The 19,899-nt window shown below is 51.9% G+C and overlaps 1 protein-coding gene across 2 annotated transcripts; it reads left to right on the top strand.

Annotated features, from left to right (window-relative positions):
* The first annotated feature begins 3,076 nt into the window (after window positions 1–3,076).
* HJURP (Holliday junction recognition protein) lies at window positions 3,077–19,237 on the top strand. Of its 2 annotated transcripts, none has more exons than XM_045794190.2 (9): window positions 3,077–3,224; window positions 3,557–3,623; window positions 6,097–6,152; window positions 8,783–8,885; window positions 11,185–11,246; window positions 12,526–12,618; window positions 12,988–13,066; window positions 14,740–16,342; window positions 18,958–19,237. In XM_045794190.2, exons 1-9 carry the CDS (start codon window positions 3,129–3,131, stop codon window positions 18,992–18,994), a joined length of 2,196 nt encoding a protein of 731 aa, XP_045650146.2. In that variant the 5' UTR covers window positions 3,077–3,128; the 3' UTR covers window positions 18,995–19,237. The 2 variants fall into 2 exon arrangements, with proteins under 2 accessions (XP_045650146.2, XP_087720737.1); XM_087864611.1 differs by lacking the exon at window positions 3,077–3,224 and adding an exon at window positions 4,352–4,415.
* Window positions 19,238–19,899: the final 662 nt, after the last annotated feature.

Below are 19,899 nucleotides of genomic sequence, written 5' to 3'. Positions count from 1 at the left end.
ACCACCCTTCTACGACTGGACTTTATAAACAGTGCTTCACTAAAGGTCCTACAACTAAATCTTTGCCAACATCTTTAATTACTTAAAATAGATTTCAAAAAGTAGACTCATTAAATCAAAGACTAAGCACCCTTTGTGAGCTTTGACACCTTTGGAAAGCCAACTTGTCAGTCACTACAGTCTCTTTCCATCAGCTCCAGAACCACGGGAGAGAGTGAACCCTTTTCTTGGCAGCCTAACGGATGGAGCTTTGATGATTGTGGTTGATAATTCGTCGGACTGACGTTTTCACTGTTACATAGCAGTTGCTATGTCAACTCTGGGACTAGCTCAAAGCCGTGCTGCTCCAACCACAGGTGGTGGTGACATTTCCACACCTTTCCAACACAGAATGATATGCATGAAAACTTTGCAGAATAAATACCCACCTATTTTTAAAATTTTTATAGAATTTAGACACATTTTATGAGAGCAGTCCTAAAATAATTCCAGTGAGAATTATTTCCCATGGTCATAGTTTTAAACAGCATTTAGAAGCTTGAAAATTCTGTCCCGGCCAGCAGAGGGCGCTGTACAGGAGCAACCGGAGGTGGAGATCTTGCCGGAGGGCTGAGCACAACTTCATCTCTGTTGCTATGGAAACGCTGTGAGACCCTAGGTGCTTCACCCAGCCATTTCTGCTGCCAGGGAAGGAGCTGACTTGTGACGCTCTCCTGTTACATGGGAGAGGTGAGGGAGGAGTTTGCGTAGCAGCTCTGGGGTCCTGAGGTCACATGTTTAGGCCACTACATAAAGGCGGGTTGTTTTTAGGGAATGGTGTCTAATAAGAAGCATCTTGCAGGACTCCTTGCTTAGCTGGGCCACCACTATGGACAATGGGATGGGTAAAACTCAGTCAGAGAGGACTGGGAGACCCGTTGGCCATAAGGACAAGAGCCAATGTACGGGCTTTGGTTGGTTCACAAGGGATTGGCCAAAGTGGGTGTGTTTTGGGGATTCCAATTAAAGACATGAACTCGAGATTAAGAAATTGTTCCCCTAAAGCTGCCCATGAATCCCTGGGGTGGAGGCAGATCCTTGGACAGTCAGAATTGAGGGGGGTTTGCCCTGGATCCTGGAAGTGGTTTCCTGGGAGTGAGCACCAAGCCCCAGGAGAGGCCAACTTTGAAGTTTCAAATCTCTGAATATGATGAGTTAAATGTTTGAAACTAACTTGTGTGAAAACACAGAGTCGAAGGAACAGCATATTAAATTTCTGGACACTCCCAAGGGAGGGGGAGGAAGAAAACGTCGCCTATCTGCAAAAACTCAAAAACGAGAAATTGAATGTGTAGATTCAGTGACCTTGTAGCAAGGTCCTTGTTACAGGTTGGGTCCTGCAGAGATCAGACTGGACGACTGAGTTATTGTGCAAGGTGTTTGTCAGGAAGTGCCCTTCAGGCTGGCACCTGTGGAAAGGAAGGAAGGAATCAGGATGGGACAGGTTGCCTCCACGGTTCCATGGAGAGCTCAGGAGCTGGAATGAACCATCAGGGCTGTCCTCCATTGGAGTGAAATGGCCCAGCCCTCATCTAGATCTGTCGGTGAATTTGGGCCACCCTCGGGCTGCACACTGTGGGCAAGGGGCTCCTGGGGCAATCCCGGAAGAGGCTGACAGCTGAGAGCACCCGCAGCTAGCCCTCCCAGCAGCTGGGGCGTCTTGAAGGCAGATCCAGGTAGCATATCTCTGTGCCCATCACAATACATTTCCTGGACACTGCACCCCAAAGTTCTCCCCCTCTACTTCTCCCTTAATTTCTGCCTGATGGCCTCAGAGGATTGGGGTGCAGGCTGAGAGGAGGTGAAAAGCCCCATCTAAGGGACCTAATGGTGCTCAATGTTATGGAAATTTACAGTGTTCTTTGTGTAATTGATTTCTAGTTTCAGTGGTCAGAATAGACGCTTGATGATTTCGATATTCTTGAATTTATTAAGACTGGTTTTGTGGCCTAACAAACAATCTGCCCTGGAGAATGTTCCACGTGCACATGAGAAGAATGTGCATTGTTGCTTTCGGATGGAAGGTTCCATATACATCCAAATCCATCGGACCTAACACACCATTTAAGGCCAATGTTTCCGTATTGATTTGTGTTTGGATGACATATCCATTGACGTAAGTGAAATATTACAGTCCCCTGCTATTATTGTACTGCTATTGCTCCCTTCAAGTCTGTTAATATTTGCTTTGTGTTCAGGTGCTATGCTGGGTGCCTACATGTTTACAAATGTAATGTCCTCTTATTGGACTGACTCCCTTATCACGTAACACCCTCGTCTCTTATTATAGTCCTTGTTTTAAAGTCGATTTTGTCCAATATTAAGTCTAGCTACCTCCCCTTCTTTTCAGTCACACACTGTGGTAATAATGTCGGCACAAGCACATAAATATGGCCAAGCTATGAAGCTAAATAAAACATCTAAAATGTCAATCATAAAATAAATTCTATCAGCCATATGAAATACGAATTATCTTTCCATTATCTCTGGAGACAATACTACAAAATTAGCATCAATGAAGAGGCTGAGTAAGCACTCAAAACTATGTAGGGAAAAAAGATGCGCCAGGACGTTAATAAAAATATTATATTTTCTTGGATCCTGTGACATTTATGCTATTTCTTCTTAAATATTTATGTTTGCTTTCCTCCTTTTGTAATGGTAATTTGGTGGTGTCTTTCTTGGACCCCCGGGGTCCTACCTGCGCATGACCCTGAGATTTCAGGTGCACAACGGAAGAATCGTACGTATTTCACAGGATTCTCGTAGCACAGCCGATTAACAGACACTGCACCTGCCGACCTGCCACCTCCGAACGCAGGCGCAGTGACAGACCCCACCCCCCTCCTTTTCGCCCTTGCGCGGTGGCCGGGCGGGGCCGGAAACTCGGGCGCGGATTGGCCGGGAGTAAGATGCGAAGCTACGTTTGAAAGGCCCAATCAGCGCCCGGCCTCTCCGCACCAGCCAATAGGCAGTCGGAAGGGCAGGCAGAAAGGGCGGGAGTCGCTATTTGAACCGGGCCGCGGGAGGGGCCGCGAGAGGGGCTGCGGTTGTGCTTCCGGCTGGAGTCTGGTGTGGGTCTCGGAGCCATGGAGGACCAGCTCCTGGGGGAGGATACGCTGCTGTGGCAGCTTCGGGAGAGCCGCCGCCGCTTCCAGAAGCACATGCAGCGACTGATAGAAAAGGTGCGGCACCCCCCACAGGCCCGCTGGAGTGGGGGAGTCGGGGCGCGAGGCCAAAGGGAGAAAACGGGGTGGTGGCTGGGGTAAGGATGGAGGCGGCGGGGCCAACAGGGCAGGAAGGGTAGGGGAGATGGGGGTGGAGAGGAGGAAGCGGGTTGGGGAGACGGGATTGGGGGTCTGGGGTGGAGGGGGGAGGTGGTTGGGGGGCAAGAGGGAGGGAGGTCGATGGGGGGGGGGTCCTCCAGACTTCCAGCCTCGCGCTGGTGCCTCCTCCGCCGGGTCAGGGCCTCCTCGTGGCCCTTGGACCTGAAGGGACACCCCTGTCTCTCCCGCAGTACAACCAGCCCTTCGAGGATGCCCCGCTGGTGCAGATGTCCACGCTGACCTATGAGACACCCCAGGGTACGAGTCATTCCCACCTTCTGAATATTTACAGTTCAGAGTGTGAAGAGTAGTGTCTTCCCAGAGTTTGAAATGCTGTCCCTGCTTTCTTATGAAAATAAACTTTGTTCACCTAGTAGAATGTAAAAGATTACTAGTTCCCTTGAACCTGTAAATTACTTAAATTACTTATTTCTGGCAGAATTACTTAATAAAACAGAATTCTGCAGACCCATAGATGCATGCTGGTTCAAAATGCCCCTGCCTGGCCACTTACTCTGTCAGCTTAGTCTGGTTGCTTTAACAGTGGAGACTGTGCCTCTGTTTCTTCATCTGTCAAAGGGGTTATTTGATGGGGTGTTGTAAGTTACATAAGCATGCCTGTAGAGCTCTTGGAACAGAGCCCAGCCCTCCCAAACCCCTCCTATTGACTGTTATTTGACCTATTTGACTTGGAGTATTAACTGTTCACCCTGAAGTTCTGAGAACTTGGAACTTGACCTGAATATAGGGAGAAGGAGCCATTCTGTTTAGTGGTTGATGCTGTAAGCTGACTTAATCTCATGGATTCTCTTTGGTAACTAGGTGAAGAGGTCAGTTCCACCCACTCACTTATTACTGGGTCATTCTGACTTACTTGTAAAGGCAAATCTCATCCATTTCTGTTGTGCACTGGACAGACAGGCACTAAAAGTTTCATAGGATCAGCGTCTGAAGTTAAATAAACTGTTAGCTGTCTCCATTTTTAGGTGAGCCAGCCACACCTTGGGTGAAAAGTTCATGAAGACAGAAGCTAAGATATGCCAGCTCCAGGTTTCACTTACTCTCTGGTTTCTGTCGAGTGATGACAATTGCTTCTGGGCCTTTCTCGGCTAAGATCAAGTGTAGTGTCAGGCGATGACAAATCTAACCTGAGGGCAGAACACAGGGCCGTCCATGTAGGAATCATTCCTAAGGGTGTCACCAGCAGGCTTCACTCTGTTCTTATGCACTGTTTCTGCAAGGATGGGCATGTCTGGAATATTTTGGCCCCTCCGCATATCTAAAGCACCACTAACTCCACCCGTGAAACCCACTCTGACTCCAGTTTGAGGACAACAGTAGTTGAAGCATCTAAACAGCTTGAGGGCACTCACACTTAGAGCAACAAGGCCCCCCGGGGAGCTTGTTAAAACACAGATTCCTGGGGCCTCTGGCAGCAATGCTGGGTGTGGATTCAGGAGATCTAAGGAGCTCCTGGCTGATGATAGCACAGTTCCGCTGACCTGTTGTTTAGCCTGGGGGGTTACTTTCTGATTAGAGCTAGCTGACCTCCTTGTGGCATGAACTCCCAATTGAAAGCAACACCATGGTGTGTAGAGTGTAGCTAACACTCCCACACTGATGATGTTGAAGACAGTAGGGGAATCATAGTTGTCCACATGTGTTGACAGCTAACTGTGTGCCCTACGCTTCTGAGGTCTCCTGTTTTTGATTCTCAACAACCCTTTGAGGTAGGTACTGTTCTTAGGATGCAGCCGAAAGAAGTTAGGGAACTAGCCCCATGTCACTTAGCCGCACCAGCAAAGCCTTGACTTGACTTAGCACATTTGCTTAGCATCACTTTGTTCTGGAAAGGCCACGTGGCACAGTGGTCAGGAGCACAGAGAGTCACTCCCCTGGGTTCACAGCCTGGCCCCACCACTTGGCTGAGCGGCCTGGGCTTGGTGACTTGACCTATTTCTTGCCTCTGTGTCTCCATCTGTACAGTGAACTTGGTGAGTGCCTACCCCACCCCCCAGGGAGTTACGAGTACTCTACATGAGTTCCGTAGAAGTGAGTTGTAAGTTCTAAATATGGTATACACAGGAAGTGTTTAGGATAGAGCCTGGAACATGGTGAGCACCGTGCAAACGTTCGCTGCCAGTATCGTCCTTAGTAACCATCTCAAGCCAACGATCCTGTCTTACTCACTTTGAATTTACCTGGGAGCCCACGGAGGATTAGGGAGAGATTAAGTATTCTTGCCCAGGTTCTGCTAACTAGTAAGTGGCAGGACTCCCGAATCTCAGTGTTCCCAAATCTCAGCCTTACTGGGTACATATAGATTGCCCTCAGAAAGCACTCTACACGGGGTGGAGAGATTGCCCTCAAACAGTGCTTCTGGTCTATATGTAGAATGTAGATTGCTCTCAATATATATATTTTGAGGACAATACTTGACCTGTGTGTGTTGCTTGTTCCCATTTAACACTGTGGCTTGAGGACAGAATTGGACGAGCTGCTGCTTACTAGATGGGAGAGTTTCATTAACGACAGCTTTTTGTCTAAATTTAAAAAAAACAAACCTTCAGCCTCACAAAGATGAAAATAACAGAATATCAGAAGTCGGGCTTGCTTTCAGTGTACATCTTTCTTTTGCCTGTCCCTTTGGTTTTCTTTGACATACACTGAGCAGAAATTCAGGGGTCAGGATTGTGTAAGTGGTAATTTTTATTTCATTTCTTTTCTGAAGGATTGAGAATTTGGGGCGGAGGACTAGTAAAGGAGAGAAACAAAGGACACATCCAGGTATTTAATGTCAAATTTTATCACCAACACACGCTGCCGTGCAGGAATATCGATGGGGATAAAGTGTGAGTCCGCTGTGGCCACGCCGGGAACCTCCGGAGATCACCATGGGGCTACTGATCTCTGGCTTTCTCACCCAAGCTACCCCATTTTCCTCTAAGGATTTACTGAGAAGCTTTGCTTGTGTTGCTTGTCAGGTACCGGGAGGAGCTGTCCGCAATTCCTCTGCTGTAGGCTGAGGGGCTCTTGACAGCAGCCCCACGTGCAGGACGGGCCGGCGGGGGAAATCTGCTCCCGCCCCAGCTTCAGCCACAGCTGCAAGCTTACTTTGTTGGGTCCTTACAGAAAAGACCCGACCCCGTTCCTTTGAGGAAAGAAACATGCCTCTTTTCTCTTCTGCAAGGGGAAGAGACTAGGGCGAGGGTATGGGATCACACTTCTTTCCCCCATGGAGCTACCTTCCAAAGCCCAGGTGTGGTTTTCCCCAGATTTATCCCCGGACACTGCAGCAGGCGGGCGGCCTGGTATGTTCATGGGAGGAGCCGACATAGCTCACCTTCCCGCTGGGAGACCCACGGAGTCTTGCTATAGTCATGTTTGCAAGGACATCCGGTATCCCCTTAATGACTGCTTCTCAGCCAAGAAGCCTGTACCCCAGAATGAAAACGTCAGGGTTAGGATTCCCAAGCCATTAACAGCAATTCAGAAATATAATTTCTTCCTGATTGTTTTCATCACACACATCATGCATTTAGTTGTCGAAATGTTAGAAATACATGTAACTATTACAATCGACCTGACTTCTGTAGTCACTAGTGATATTTTAGTATAATGTAATTCCTGTTCATAATACACAAGTTTTTTACGCTCTGTTTTCCACACAAAATACATTGTGAACATTTCTTTTCATCCTCCATTGTATGATTCAGTTACCTTTTTTAAAAAACTTCTCTGGAGGATAGGCATGTAGCTGTTTGCACCTTCCTTTATTAGAAATTGGGATTGGCACACTTCCGCCGAAGGGCCAGGTGAGAAGTATTTTCGGCCTTGCTGGCTGTGTGGTCACAATTACTCTGTTCTGTATTGTGAGGGGAAGGCTCCCATATCCCATATGTGAATGGGCAGGCCTGGCTGTGTTCTCATGAAACTTTCTTTATAAGACCCCTGTTATAAATACCCCTCAGAGGACCATCCTTGTGTCTTTCCAGTGCCAATATTATGCCTTACATAATAGATACCAGGAAGTGCGATTATTAGGTCAAAGTATACGTACTCTAAATTATGCGTGATAGGGATGCCCACGATCAGACCGGTGCTTGGATGGCCCGGGTAGCCACGTGTTTCCATCTGGACATTTATTTACGGTTTTTACTTGAAGTGCAGGAGCACCTCTGCCTGGGGTCTATAGAATTCGAAGCTCCTCTCTTAGGATTAGAATGCTGGGCATCATCTGTGCTGACCATTCAGACGTCTGCAGCCCCCCAAAGTTACTATGTGTGACTGTGCCCAAATCTGCCTCCTTTTCCCAGACAACCAGATACTCAGGTGCCCCCCCCCCCACTGCACCCCTGGGATGACTGCCTTGAGGCCACGGGGGGCAGTAAGCCACAGCAGGCTGTGCGTGTGTTGACCTGTTGGTCTGGTCCCAACACGAGGCCCGGGTTCTCTTTGTAGCCCCCAGAGCTGCCAGTCGTCAGTGCCCATGGCTCCACTTCCCCCTAGTTCTCAGATCAAGTTCTGCCTCCCGTCCAGACCCGGCAGCCACGAATCAGCTCCTCCACAGGCCCCTCCTAGTCCCTTCCATCTGTTCTAGGTGATTCAGTCCCTCCTTACCCAAACACAAAGGGGCGGCACTCCCCAAGGCAGGATTCGGTTCCCACGCACTGTTCGCAGCCAGCCACGAACCCCCTGGTCCCGACGTAGCGTCAGGATCGTCCCTGAAGGGACGGGCCTCACATGTTCTCATTGCTGTTTTCGCAAGGCGGCAGGGTTCCTAAGATGCCGCAGCCAATCTGGTGTCTTGAATTCTCAGATTTTACTCCTGAGAACCCATCGATGGCATTCGTCAGGATCGTTAGTGAGGCCAAGGGTGGAGACCAGGCTGTAGAGAGTGGCACACGGCCCGCTGGCTGCCCCCGCGGCGTGAGTCCTGGTCACGACGGCTGATTGCCCCTGAGAGCTGGCCTCACACGCACAGGGTCACAGATGAGATCACAGAAGGTCCCTCAGGGCCTCTCCGATTTCTGGGTTCTACCCGCTGATCTAGTGACCAGGCTGTCCTGTGGCGTTTGGGTTTGATGTGGCCGCCACGCGTGGGCCGCAGTCTGGCCCCTGCATTCCTGCCTTTGCTCCTCGAGTCCCCTGCCCTGTCCCCCACCGTCCAAGTGGTTCTGAGAGCAGTAGCCCAGGGCACACCCAGAGGAAGAAACTTGGTCCTTCTCTGAGGGGAACCCTTACAATCGCTGGGGAGTCTCGAGGCCCTTTGTGCGGGAAAGTACTAGAAGAGAAGTGCGTGAAACCCTGTTCTGTCATACGCTAAAGGAAGGATTGTAGGGTTGTTACTTGACAGTGGCTTTGAAGTGCATTATTACTGAATCGAGCCTGTCTTGATCCACTTCTGTGCTTTTGAGGACTCCCCGGTGGAGACGGTCAGCAGGAGCGGTGGCGGCTCCGCGGAAGCCAGCGCCAGAGGCCCGGCGCCTCCCGTGCCCAGCACACGGGTCCTGGCAGTGGGTGAGTGTCCCTGTGCTAGGCCGCGGGGTTGGCAGGGGCACGGGTCCCTGGTACAGCATTTAAAGTCCAGATCCCTCACTAGGACTTTTTCCAAGGCTATTTTAAAAACCAGAGCGTCTTAAAGTGCCTACTACCTCCTTCTGTCTTGCTCAGTTACATCCGTGGTACTTGACGCCTAAACAACACTCAGGCGTTCTTGAAGAATGGACCTACACCCTCCCGTGCCTTTTTTAACTTATTGCTCCCCCTTAAAAAAATTAATCTCAGGAATTTCTCCATAGGGCGGTATTTGAACTTCTGACTTCTGTGGGACGTCTTCCTGCCTCTGCGTCACCTTGTCCTCCTTCCTTGTTCTCAGAGGGGCCTCCTTTCCTGCCCCGGGCCAGTCCTGCTACCCAAAGCCAGACCCAGCCTGTTTTCTGGGGAATCTGTCGACCGCCACCATCTTTCTCTCTTTGGGGTCTCCCTCGGCCCTGGGTGTAGCCCGTCAGTGTTGAATGCACTCAGATTTCATCTCAAGCACCCAGAGCATAGTTGATGGACCCCCTCCGCCCTGTGCCCCCCTCTAGCCACCTAGCCTTGGTTCTGCTTCCCCGCACAACCCAGCTTGTAGGGCTGCTCATGCTCGCACCTGCCATGCACTCCGCCAGCTCCCTGCTGGCTCCCGACTCCATCTGGACGGCGTAACTCTCAGTGGTCCCAGCCACCCCGTTGCTGACTCCCATTGGCATTCCGTGGCTTCTATCCCCTTGCCCTCTTGGTAGCATTCGAAGCTTCTGGAAATCCTGGCATTCGCCGGTGGCCCTGTGCCCTGTGGGTTTTCTTCCTTCTCCGCCCCTCCTGCCAGCCCACCTCCCCTCTCCACTGGTTGCCCTTGCTTGAGATTGGTCGGAGCCCCTCACCCTGTCAGCCTCTCTTCTTGAATACTTTGTCTAAATTTGGCACATCTAAACTGAAAAGGTCACCCTAGCACATCTGTAGACTGAGCCAGAAACCCAGCCCCTCCCTCCCTCCTACCCAAGACGTCACCTTCCTTGCCTCTGCCTCCCCTGTCCCTCGTGCCGCTCTGCCCCCGTGCCCCGCTGCACCCCCCACAGTACCAGCTCTGTGACCACGCCATCCAGTCAGACTGCTTCTCTGCTCAAAGCACTGCGGTGGCTTCCTGTTGCTCTGAGGATAAAGAGCAGAATCCTGTCCCGCCTGCCGTGTTTCACTGCCCTCAGGAAGCCCCCTGACCCCCAGATCAGAACAGACCTCCACTTTCACCCAGGCTCTCTACACCAGTTCTTCTCTGGGTAACAGTTAACCAGACTGTATGTCTGTAATGTTAGACTTTGTAACTGGTCCGGAACCCACGTCTCCTGCCAGCCCCGGTCTTCCACAGCCTTTGCGCGCCCTGCCCCGCCCTCGCTGGCACCTCGCCTGCTCTGGGCTGGCTGTAAAATGGGTTCAGTCCTTCGGGGAACACTGGCTGGTCTTTCCAAATAGAACTAGAGAGACCTTAATGAAGGTGTTTACTCATTGATCCTGATTTTAACTCCACAAATCCTTAGGTCCATGAGTTTCTAGACTGCTTGAAATCATTAGAAATCGTTATCCCGGAGCTGCACCGTCCAGCATGGTGGCCCTTGTTGCTGGCGGCTTTTCAAATGAATTGAAAATTAAATAAAATTTAACATTATGTTTCCCAGCCTCATTAGCCACATTCCAGGTGTTCACCAGCCACGTGTGGCCAGTGGCTAACATACCAGACAGCAGGTAGGGACCTTTACATCATCACAGACTAGGACAGTGCAGGGCTAGAGTGACTCAGTTCCTAAAATCAGAGGCCATTGAAGGAACTCGAGGTGATAGAAAGCTTCTCCAGGGGCGCCTGGGTGGCTCAGTCGGTTAAGCATCTGCCTTCGGCTCAGGTCATGATCTTGGGGTCCTGGGATCCATCCCCACATCGGGCTCTACTCTCAGCAAGGAGTCTGCTTCTCCCTTTCCCTTCGCCCCTACCCCCTGCTTGTGCACGCACACACACGCACACACACACACTCTCTCTCTCTCTCAAATAAATAAATAAAATCTTTAAAAAAAAAAAAAAAAAGGTGAGCAAGCACACCGCTGCTTCTCCGGTCGTATCGCTGTTCTGATGGGTTTGTTGCATTACTGGTAACCAGCACAGCGACAGGTGGCTATGTCCCTGTTGAAGGGAGCGTTCTAGAACATGCTGTAGTGATGCAAAAACTGTCCCTAGGAGGAAGATGCAAGCTTTCTTTAAAATGCTGATCGAGATTTCCTTTTTTGCTTTTAGATTCAAAAAGCGATGATGATACATCTTTATATCAGGAAGATGTGGTTGCCGGTTCCTTCATGGTGAGCCCTGCCTGTTGTAATGAAGGGACCAAGCCTGGGCTTGGGGATACAAGGGCACATCCCCATTTCCGGTGTCTTTCTTGTGCTCATCCGAGGCTCGCTCTTTGCTGATACCGCCCCTCACGTCTCTGGTCCTCCTTCAGATCCCACAAGGCAGCGAGGGGCTGCTGTCTAGCATGCGGCAGCCGTTACTGCCCGCGGTTCCAGCCCGGTTTACTGAACTTCCAAACGTCTTGGATGATGTTCCGTCTGCAGATAGAACAGTCACAATTCACAGTGTGCCCGTACCCTTGATCGAGCACGCGATATTGAAAGTTAGGTTCTAAGCTGGCCTTTGCCCAAAGAGGCAATGTCGTAAGGAAGTTGTTTCTGGGAAGTATTTCCAGGTCAGCCCGTGGAGGCCCATGTCATCACGAGGTCACATCATCAGGCTGTTGTTCTAACTCCCAGAGTGGCCCAGTGGTGCCAGAAATCACCTCTCTCCTCTGCACCCATCAGGATCTGATCTCACCTTCCCTCCATTGGGATACACCAGAAAATACAAAGAACTTAGTCAAGTGGAGCGTCTTTCCTGCCCCCAGTGTCAGATGCTGGAATAGCTAGTATGTGGGTTTTCTCTAAAATGGCTCTTTTCATGCAGAGTTTGCCCATATACCCGATGTGTGACTTTTTAGTGTCTAACTGGAATGGGCAGTGACCCTGGGGTGAAGGGGGTACTTTTTGAAGTATTACGTTGGGGCAGCAGTAAAGGGGAGGCAGATGGCCCCAGCAATAAGGAACACCCTGGACAATGTGTGTTATCTCCCATCTGCCTCCCACTCGCGTGCGGAGTGAAGGTCGAGATGCCCTCTCCCCCGGCACGTGGCAGAAGGGGAATGGAGAGGCGGCTGTTCCTGCCTCCTGAGCCAAAATGCTGAACATCTTTTCTTATAAATGTACTGATTGGGGCTGATTTTCATAGTTGAGTCCCGAACTCACCTAAGAATATTCAGATTGTTTTAAATTATTTTCTGTTGTAGTAATGCTGTCCTAAACCTCCACAGGCTCCTATGGTTTGTCTTGTTTTACTTTCTTTTGGATGGTTGTCACTGGGTAAATTATCTAAAGTTTGACTTCTGGGTCAGGGGGCTTTTCAGAGGGTCTGGACCGCTTTGCGCTTACAGCAAGGAGCGAAAAGCGACTTTGAGGAACTTCATTTACTGATGTGCGTTTGTTCCAGAACCCAAGAGCTCATCCAGACCCAAAAGCTCTTACGCATACTGGTTCTCTTCTCTATCAGCCTGCAGTGCCTTGGAGCCCTCTGAAAAATGAGCTAAGGAGGAGATACCTGACCCAGGTGGACGCACTGCTATGGGATGAAGGGTGTTCGGAGGTAACGTGCTGCCCGCCAGCATCTTCTGACCATTGAATCCTAGAGACACGTTGAGGCCCGTTAATCAGGTTCTTGTTCACGCTCTGTGACAGATGGGTGGTGGCGGTGGCCCTCTCGGGGTTCCCCTGGGGACCACGTGGACCAAGCTCCCGGTTTTACTAAGGCACCTCTTCCCACGTCTGCTGGAGGCCGCGGCTACCACAGTGGTGGTGACACTTGTCATGTCTGCTGTGGAGCTTACACGCAGAGCCTGTGGTGGGGGCGGAGTGGCTCCTCACGCCATCCGCGGGTCATAGCACTGGCGGTGGGGGACCTCTTAGGATGCCCCCACCTATCGACACATATTAAAATCATGTGCTTTGATTTCAGTGTACTGATGACGGAGATGGAGAGGACACCTGTGCGACACTGATCCCTTCCTTGGCCTCGCCTGCCAGGCCTGCCCATGGTGAGTGTGATGAAACTTTGCGTGAACCATGTCCCTTTTGCTTATGTGCGTGTTTCATTGACATAAACTGTGACCAGTGCTTAATAGGTAAATTATTCATATTTAACCAATGAACTGCTTTTTTCCTCTGGCGCTCCGGCGTGCTAATGCTGATTAGCTCTTTATCCTGACGCACTGTTGTGAAACCTTTCAATCTCCAGAAACACAGGACTCCTGCGATACACATGCTTTGCTTACATGTAACAGTCCACATGTTGTGGCATTTGCTTCTCCGCCCGCTGCACCCACGCCCACGCACCGTGTACATCGACCTGCGTTCGTGTATGTCGCTAAGTGCTGGCAGGTCTCCTAAGAACAGGGAAACCCCCGCACAGGCCAGGGTGTAGCTGGCCCCGCAGGCCAGGAGCTCCTGGGCCATCTCCTGTCACAACTCTGCTGAATAGTCTTGGCTGCCAGTAGTTTGCAGAACGTCCCTCAATTTGGTCTTCTCTGGACTTTCTCAAGGTTAAGTTCATGTTAAACATTTTTGGCAAAAATACTGCATAGGTGATGATGTGTTCTCTGAGGATGTCCCGTCACTCTGTCCTGTTGTTGGTGACACTCGAGCCTGAGCACTTAGCTAAGGGAGGACCCTCCAGGTTCCTTGTTCCTCAGAGTCGTCTGTGGGTGCTCCTCTGAGATTGCCTGGTTCCCCACAGACCTCCCCACCCCGTGGTTTTGGTGTTGGGCTCCAACTCCTGCCCGAGTCCATGCTGCAAACCCACCCTGTCTGGGTCCTACCATTCCTCCCGGGAGCACCTGCTGGCATTCTTCCAAGCACTGTCTCACTTCTTTCCTGAATTTTGTTCTCTCCTTTATCCCCACGTGGTTTTACTTAAAAAAAAAAAACAAAACCGTTCTGCTCAAGTTGTCCCACGTGTAGGCTGCAGGAGTCCTTCACTGGCTTCCACGTCCTCTAGCCTGTGCTGTCAGTTTTAAGCTCTTCGTGCCCTCAACCCCGACTCCACGGTCGCCCCCACCCCCGGGGATCGCCAGCACCAAAACCCTGTGCTCGCCTGGTTGGTCGGGCGGCGCAGAGCCGTTTCAGAGTCATGGCCCCTGCTACCACTTGCTCCATAACCTTCTAAAGAAGGTTCTGGAGTTCCAAGCAACACTTTGATCCTCAGACAGTATCCCACTGAGGCAATGAGTTCCAAGTATGGCGTTCAAAGTGATTTGGATTCTTCTTCCTCTTCCCGTTATCATCAGTTTGATACACACCAGAGTGCTTTCTGGGTCTGTTTTCATTTTTAGCGTTCCCCTATCCTCGTTGGTTTCATTTTATTTTTTAAGTACATGAGACATTTCACATGATGTGGAAGTCAGATCTGCATGAGGAGGTGTATCCGGGGTCCTGTCTCCCCCACCCCCAGCCCTGCAGGTAAACAGTGTCACCATCGCCTAAGGACGGAAGACCCCGGTGGGGAAGTTTGGGTGAGAGCAGAAGTTTAAGTTTGATAGCTAGGAGGAAATCTCTCTAAGAAGAATCTATCCCCACATTTTTATGGAATTTTTTTCTTGCCTTTTTGTATTGCTTAAAAAAGCTTTGTCACCATCCACCCTTTAGTTCCCGTGGTCTCTGCAGATGACAGTCTTGAACAGTGGCACTTTACCTTGTGTCTGTTTTTCCCCAGGAGGCCATGGCCGTGTGTCTGGAAGGAGTCCTGGCGGCCCAGTTAAGCCGGCTTCATGTCCCGGGGAGCCCGGTCCTTCAGGCCCCTGCTCGGCAGACCTGGCCGTCGTGCCTAGAAGCAACAGTCTCTCTCTCCGGGAGTCCGGGGGGAGCAGCTTCTCAAGCAGCCCAGCCTTCGAGGCCGACGACGTCTGCGATGTGACAATCAGCGACCTGTACGCGGGCATGCTGCACTCCATGAGCCGGCTGCTGAGCGCAAAGCCGTCCTGCATCATCTCCACCAAAACATCGTTCATCGCTCACAGCTGGAGCTCCAGGAGGCGGCACAGGTGTAAGAATAGAATGAACAGGACGCATTGCCGGGGGGGCGGGCCCTCGCGAAGGGGTTCCCAGGACAGACTCCCACCCTGGTCTGAGCCGCTGAAGGATGGGGAAGCGTTAAGAGATTGCGAGAACTTACTAGATGCTTCTGGCCAGAAGGCGGGTTTAAAATTGGAAAAAGATCTCCCCGAAGTAAACAAACACAAAATCCGCCAATTAAATCCAAGTTGGGAGGGGCTCAGGGGGTTGAGGAGTTTAACGCCCCAGAGGCGTTGTTCGCTGACTTATGGAGGAGCCGGTGCAATCCGTCCTCTTGGGCAGGAAAATGGGCTTATGGCACTAAAATGGTTAATTTCTCCTGTAAAGATCGTTTCCAGACCAAGAGTACTGCCTGGCAAGAGAGGGAATTGTTACAGGGAAATTGAAATGGAATTCGATAAGCTTCATCAGGAATACTGCCCAAATCCCGGGAAGCAGCCCTGCCTGACGTCCCTCCCGGGGCCCTCGGCTGTGGCTGTGTACAGGGCTGCTCCAGCGAGCCCTCGTGGCCCCCGGGGCTTAGAAACCCGCAGGCTCAGCGGACCTTTCAGCAGAGCAGAAGCTAAGCAGTCCCGTGAGGCTTTTGAAGACCTGGGTGAACGAGCTGTTGGAGCAGGGAGAGGCCTGCCCAAGAGGAGTTCCCCTCCCTCGCTTTCAGAGACCAGCTCCGTGCAGAGCCCCCGCCGCTTGGAGCAGAGACTTGACCTTTTTTTTCAAGGAAGCAATCTTGGAATACTTGGAAAGTCCGTATCACCCAGCAAAGCTACTTCAGTAACAGGCACAGAGCCTCTGAGCTGTGTTAGGAATCGTTACAATGAAATAAAAGAAAAATTTGACAAGCTTCATCAAAAGTATTGCCAGCAGTCACCGCAGCGGACCCTGGCACCTTTACATATCAGAACATCTCCAGATAGAGCAAGTGTGGAAGTTCAGTGTCCCAAAGGACGCACCTTGGAAAAATTAAACCCGGACTCTGGCTTCCAGGGTCCCCCAAAGCTGTCAGCATCACCCCAGTGGAGCATAGAAAGTCCACGGGGCTCGACCACACTTGAGGCCCATCCGTCTATGTGCTTCGTGCTCTCTGCCAGGAGGGGCCGCCAGTCCCCTCCAAAGAGACACCGATTATCAGATTCCCCGCTGTATGGACAGTGGGCCAGTTCCCAGGATCCGTCGCATGTGGTGGGCCGAGCCATCCCGTGGCCGGGCGACAGGCTGGCTCCCGACAGCCCCCCTGGGAAAAGAAGGTGCGTTTCTGTTGGTTGAACGTGGGTGTTTTACAGTTGGTTTCCTCTGTGTTCGCTTTCCAAACTTCCTCCCAAATTCTTTCACTTCCTCTGAAATGAGCATTTATACCCAGATGTTCGTGTGTAAGATGCGCCAAGGTCGGGCTGTAAGTGTTCTTACCGGGAACCTTTTACTCATTTCCCACCACAGTGCGTTTAGGAGACTTTTCTAAAAAGCCTCGCTAGCGAGTTCTGTATGTGCTTGTCAAACTGTCCTTCCCAGTCTCTCCTGGTCTCACCCAGAAAACAGCTGTCGTAAAGCAAAACTGACTTTCCTTTTATTTCTGGGTTGCTTAACGGGGACAGAGCGGGAGGGCCACACGCCCTTGCTCTGCCCACGATCTCAGTGCTCCGCGTGGGGATCCCACCTCGTCCCACAGTTTGGCTTGTGCGGACCACTTAAGTCAAGTTTGAGTGTGCGTGCGCCCTTCTCTTTTCCCAGGAGACGAGCTGCCAGAGGTGGGGTGGGGCAAGTCACGGGGGCTTGTCCAACGTTTCACATGAGCACCAGGCTTCCCACCACACACTTCGGTGTCCCCCGGCCGGGATTCGGGCGATGCGACCCTTCTGAATGAGCACACATTTGGGGTTTCCTGTGGGGGTGGTGTGGGCAGGTGAGGCCAAGGAAAGAACTTACTCCTCCCTCCTTGTCCCAGGCAGATGGGCCGCCCCCTTCGGGGCCGTTCAGATGAACCCCGTCTGCCCTAACATCCCCTGTTCTCTTTTCCCCGCTGTGATCCCGTCCCAGGGACAGGGGCGTTCCTCTCAGATGAGCCCTGAGTTGTCTCTGTCACCAGCCCTGAGTGACCCCACGGGTCCTTCCCTGCCTTTGTCCACTCACGCTTCTCAGCGGTCCGACCCAATGGCCCCCCTCTCGGAGGGTATTTCCAGAAGCCTTCGAGGGCTCTGGCTGCGGCTGGGGCGGGCTGCCGGCGAGGACTGCTCCTCCCTGTGTGAGCGCGTGCGGTGGCCAGTGCTGGCTCCTCCCGCGACTCCTCGGGTCGGAATCGGGGTCTGGTCTTTTTCCTTCTGCTTCCACTTCCTTCGGCTGCTCCTGTCTCCTCGGCCTGCCATCGAGCTCGTGCTCCGCGGAAGCCGCTCTCTCCGCCGGCGCCTCCGACGGCCGCACCCCGTGGCCTTAACCGCACGGTAGCCTTTGTCAGGTTAAGCAGACCTGCGCTGTGATGGGTCTTTCTGGGCAAGGGTTGAGGTCAGGGACCTTAGGTGAGGCCAGACGTGGAGCTGGAGCAAAAAGGGAGGGGTCCGCCAGGCCCAGCCAGACCAGGACAGCGGCCCCCACCCCAGGAGGCCCCACTGTGGGCAGGGTCCCCCGTCTGCTGGGGCAGTGGCTCTTTCCCTGATAGCACAAGGCTTTCCCTTTCGTCTGGGCCTCGGGCTCTTTGCCTACGCCCATCTCGGACCAGACCACCAGCAGGGAAGTCGGAGCCATATTGTGAGTTCTGTGGGGCAGAGGCTTTCGGGGATCACGGCAGGCGCACTCCAAGGAGAATTGAGAGCGAAGCGCCCACGCGACCTCTCAGGATGACCTCCCAGGATGACTTCCTTCTCAGCCGAGAGGGGGTTGTCACCGAGAGCAGCTCCTCGAGTGAGAGCCAGCCCCACTGGTCCAAGCCTGCACCTGCTCACGCGGTGTTCCTCCTGACTCATCCTCTGCCTCTTCCTGCCCCTCAGCCTCGCCTCTGTGGCTCTTCCCACCTCGTCCCCAGATTTCCTGGCAGGTCAAGCCACCTGCTGACTCAGCCCCTGGAGTTCAGCGGGGTCGCTCCGCCTACCCTCTTCCACCTCGGCTGCACCTGACCCACCCCTCCCACCTCAGGAGATCCACCTTCTCGACGCCTGGCAGTCTCCCCTCGTTCACCTGCCCAGCGAGGGCCCATGGAGCAGGGGATGGCCCGCCAAGGTCACAGCCATGAGTGATGCCCTGTGCCGGGCAGTGGGCACCCGGAGGAGGACTCTGCCCTCTGTGGGGCCGGCTCCCCTGGAATTTGATAAGTCTTGGTGGCTGCCCCCTGGAGGGTTTCGTCTTAAAACTGTGATATGAACATACTTAACCATTTTCCACATTTTTCTTCTTTTCCTACTTAAATTATAAATGTCTTGAGGACAGGGACCAAATCTTCACAAGCTGTGACTAGAAGGAATGTTAATGGCCGAAGTATGATCCCTTTCTGGGTGCCAGGCCGTGTAGAAGCTTCTCACACGCTCCCTCCTTAATCCCCAGACAGGCAGGTTCTGTCTCTTATTGTATAAATGAGGGAATGTAGCTGAAGCCTCCCAGCTCCTGGTTCCACCCAGGCCAGGAGGCCAGGCCTGGAGTTGAAGCCCACGGGCGGGACCACCAGGTGGCGCTGCTGCCGGGAGGGGAGTTACCCTCGGGTGGGTTTTTTACGTCCTTGACACTGTTGATGAAGCATGCTGGCATTTTCTACAGTGGACACACGAATGCTTGTATATATACAGTGGAATAAATACAAAACAGTTAAGCTTCTGGTGGCTCGGGAATTCTAGTGGAATTTTACTGAAATCATTTCCCTTGTCTTTTTTTTTTTCTAAAGGAAAGAACACATCTTTCAAGATGGAACAGAAAAGTGACTTTGTATTAGAAAAGTCGAAAGCTGAAGATGTATAGTCAAGTTATTTTTAAGAGTTTGTCCCTCTTCCCCCTTACTCTGCGTGTGTGTGTGCACGTGTGTTTTTAATCCTCAAGAATATGTGAGAACTGGCTTCACTTATCTGCCCTTCAAAGCAAATTTCAGTGAAACTGATCCCATTAAAATGACTCTGAGTTCTTAGTATAGAAATTATTTGAATAAAGTTGCTCAATTAAAATTTTTCATGTGGTCCTTTCTAGGCCTATTTTCCCCAGGTGTTCTTTTTTAAATCTAGACATGTCCTCAGAAAGCTCTCCATGCCCGGTCGTTAAGAGAAACTTGTTTGCTCTAAAACCCGTGTAAGCCCCAGATATGATGGTTTAAGGCCAGGAACTTGGTCTCTTCCATAGTAGCAGATAGCAAATTGAAACATTAACTCACCCCTGAAAAGTAACTCCCAACACCCTAATATTTGTAGCTGAAAATGTGCTGTATTCAGACAGTCCTGGGATGGTCCCAAACCTTGCAGCCACACGGCGTCCCCAGCAGAGCATTTGCTCACACCACCCCCGCCCCCCGCCGACACACACCTCCTGCTACCAATCCAGGCCTGTGCTGCTGTTCTCTGGCCTAGCCAGGCCCCGCCGCCGGGCAGGCTGGAACATCAGGGGAAGACGGCAGGTAGAAGAGCTCAGGCACGGGTCTCGGGCAATTCTCAGGCTCTGCCGGTACAGGACGCCGTAGACCCCGGGGTGGTCTGTGCTGCTACCACGTGCAGAGTTGAGTGCTGCACATACTCCGCAACTGGGCTTCACGAGAGCTGTTTGCACTTGACAGGAGCCGATGGGCGCGGGTGTCTTGTGTTTCGAGGGTCTAGGTAGCTGGTTTCCTCCACGGTCCTGCCGG

The sequence above is a fragment of the Ursus americanus genome, chromosome 1, assembly GCF_024610735.1.
Source record: "Ursus americanus isolate L20-20 chromosome 1, mUrsAme1.1.p, whole genome shotgun sequence".
NCBI classification, from domain to species: domain Eukaryota; kingdom Metazoa; phylum Chordata; class Mammalia; order Carnivora; family Ursidae; genus Ursus; species Ursus americanus.
This window is presented reverse-complemented; position numbering and strand designations above follow the sequence as displayed.